The 2,440-nt window shown below is 69.1% G+C and overlaps 1 protein-coding gene across 1 annotated transcript in view; it reads right to left on the bottom strand.

The window, feature by feature from the left end:
* Window positions 1–2,435, bottom strand: part of LOC146600766 (uncharacterized) — a gene marked incomplete at both ends in the record, with an annotated part of 4,229 nt that extends 1,794 nt beyond the window's left edge. Inside the window, one exon of the mRNA XM_085318307.1 lies at window positions 3–2,435. Within this exon, the coding sequence (XP_085174433.1) occupies window positions 3–2,435 (2,433 nt within the window). The remainder of the gene's footprint in view (window positions 1–2) is intronic.
* Between the last annotated feature and the right edge of the window lie 5 nt (window positions 2,436–2,440).

The following is a 2,440-nucleotide window of genomic DNA, read 5'->3' as shown; positions in this document are numbered from 1 at the left end:
CTATCCGCTTTGGACTTCTTCAARGAACCCTTGGGTTTGGTTTTCTTCTTCTTCTTGGCCTCGCCGGCGCCCTTGGCCTTGCCGCCGGCGCCTTTGGCCTTCTTGAGGCCCGTCTTGGCCTTCACCGTCTTGGCCTTCTTGGCCTTGCCGCCGGGCTCCTTGCCGTCGGCCGGCTCCGGCTTGCCGCCGGCCTTGGCCTCGGCGCCCGCCACCGCCGCCGCCGCCGCCTTCTCCTCGGGCTTGAGGAAGGGCGAGCGGCTCTCGGCGTCGCGGCTGAACTTGACGCCGATGGAACCGGCCTCCTTGACGGCGACGGCGGCGGTGGTGGAGCTGACGCCCTCGCGGATGAGCACGGCCACCTTGGACTGGAGCTTCACCTTGCGGGCCGAGCCGCCGCCTTTGGCTTTGCGCGGCGCCTTGTCCCGTTCGCCGCGCGTTTTTTTCTCTTCCGTTTTAATCGTATCCGGCGCCGGACGCCCGGATCCGTCCTTGAATTTTTTCTTGTATTTCTCGCGGGCAGCCGGCCGCTCCTCGGCGTAACCGCGCTTGCGCTCCTTCTCCTTGCAGCCTTTGCCCTTGGGTTGCTCCTCGGCTTTGCGAACCGTCCCGCTCTCCCCTTTGCCGGAAGCCGGGTGATTCCGGAGCGGCGGCAACGACGGCACGTCGGGAGGTTCGCGATCGGAAAACCCCTCGAAGCTCAAACCTTCCGAATCGTAGAGAACCTCGCGTTTGGCCGGCTCCGGCGTCCCCTCCTGCCGGCTCACCGTGATGGTCCTCTTGATGGTGAAGAGATCGGCGTCGTTGAGGTCCTGGATGGAGGGAGGCACCACGGCGCGGGCGTCGCGGCGCCGCTCGCCTCCTCCTCCTCCTCCTCCTCCTCCTCCCGCCGCCGCCTTCTCCGCTTTGGCCTCCTCGAGCGCGTGAGCCTCGCGGTCCTTGTCGCGGGAGGTCCGGCGCGGCGGGCGCCTGTCGCGCGAGCGCGACCGTTGTTTCTTCTTCTTCTTGCCCTCGCCGCGGTGTTTGTCCTTGTGCCGGGGACGCCGAGGAGCCCGGTCGCCTCCGCTGCTGCCCGACCGCGAACGTCTGCCCCGGCGTTTCTCCCGCGATTTGGACCGGCGCCGGCGGCGGTCGGAGCCCACGGCCGAGACGCCGCCGCCGCCGCCGCCGGCCGGCGACCAGGAGCGCCGGCGGGAGCGGGAGCGGGAGCCGCGGTGACGGGATCGGGAGCGCCGGCGCTCTTTGGATTTGGAGCGCGACTCGGCGGTTTTCTTAGCGGGCCACGAAGGCGCCCGAGGTTCTTTAGGCGCTTTCCGTTCCCGCGAGCGTTTGTTTTTCTTCCGCGATCCCGAGCTGGATGCCGAACGCGATTGCGAAGGAGCTCGGAAACGTTCGCGGCGTTGCGTGAGGATCTTCCGGCGCAGGTCGGCTCCTTTCCAGCGCGGGTCGGGCTGGCTGTCGCCGAAGTCCACCTGCAGCGCGGCCTCCTCGTCCGAATCGGCGTGGAGCGAGAGGAAATCGTCGCCCTCGGGCAGCCGCAGGGCCCGCGGTTCGGCCGCCCGGCACCGGCTGCGGAAGAGCCGGATGGGGCTGTAGCGTTCGTCCTCGGGCTGCACGATTTCGCCTTCCTCGATCTCCGAGTCGCCCTCGGCTCCTCCCCAGTCGAGCGGCGCCCGGCGCCCGCCCCGGTGCCGTCCGCTTTTGGGACCCTTCTCACCCCGCGGCGGCAGCGGCGGCGGCGGCGCTGGCGCTTTGGGGTTACCCGCCGTCACCACCTCCAGCGACACTTTGCCTTCCAGTTTGGGGTTGGCCTCGGCCTCCGAACGGCTCTTGGCGGCCAAATCGACGACGAAAACGCGCCGCCGCGGTTCCGGCTCGGCGCCGTCCGACTGCTCCGAGACGTTTTCCTCCTCCGGTAACGTCGAGTCGGCTCCCGGCGGTTGCTCTTTGGCCTCGGAGGGTTCGGCGGGCGCCTTGTCGGCTCGCGGGGGCCGCGGAGCCGGGCTGGGGCTCGGTTCGGCCTCTTCCTGGCCTTTCTCGGAGCCCGGGAAGTCCTGGCTGAGGCTGTTGTCGTCGTAGATGCCGGCCAACGTCTCCGAGATGCGGCTGATGCTGTGCGACATGTCGGGCCGGGCGGCCGCCGTTTCGTCCTCCTCCTCCTCCTCCTCGTCCTCCTCTTCCTCCTCCTCCTCCTCGTCTTCTTCTTCTTCCTCCTCCTCCTCCTCCTCCTCGTCGTCCGGGCTGGGGCTGCTGCGGGACGAGCTGGGGTTGGAGCCGGTGGGATCGAAGGGGTCGTACTTCTGGTCCTGGTGCCCTTCGGCCTCTTTGCGGGGCGAGTCGCCGTAGGCGAAGTCCCCGCCGCCGTTGTCCTCGTCCGTGGGGTGGAAGGGGTCATAAATATCGAGGTCGGGCGAGCGGGGCAGGCAGGAGGCGGCGGTGCGTG

This window comes from Rhea americana, unplaced genomic scaffold (genome assembly GCF_003343005.1).
Source record: "Rhea americana isolate MKP2758 unplaced genomic scaffold, rheAme1 scaffold_1167, whole genome shotgun sequence".
NCBI classification, from domain to species: Eukaryota; Metazoa; Chordata; class Aves; order Rheiformes; family Rheidae; genus Rhea; species Rhea americana.
The sequence above is the reverse complement of the archived record's forward strand: the minus strand, read 5'-3'. Positions and strand labels throughout refer to the sequence as shown.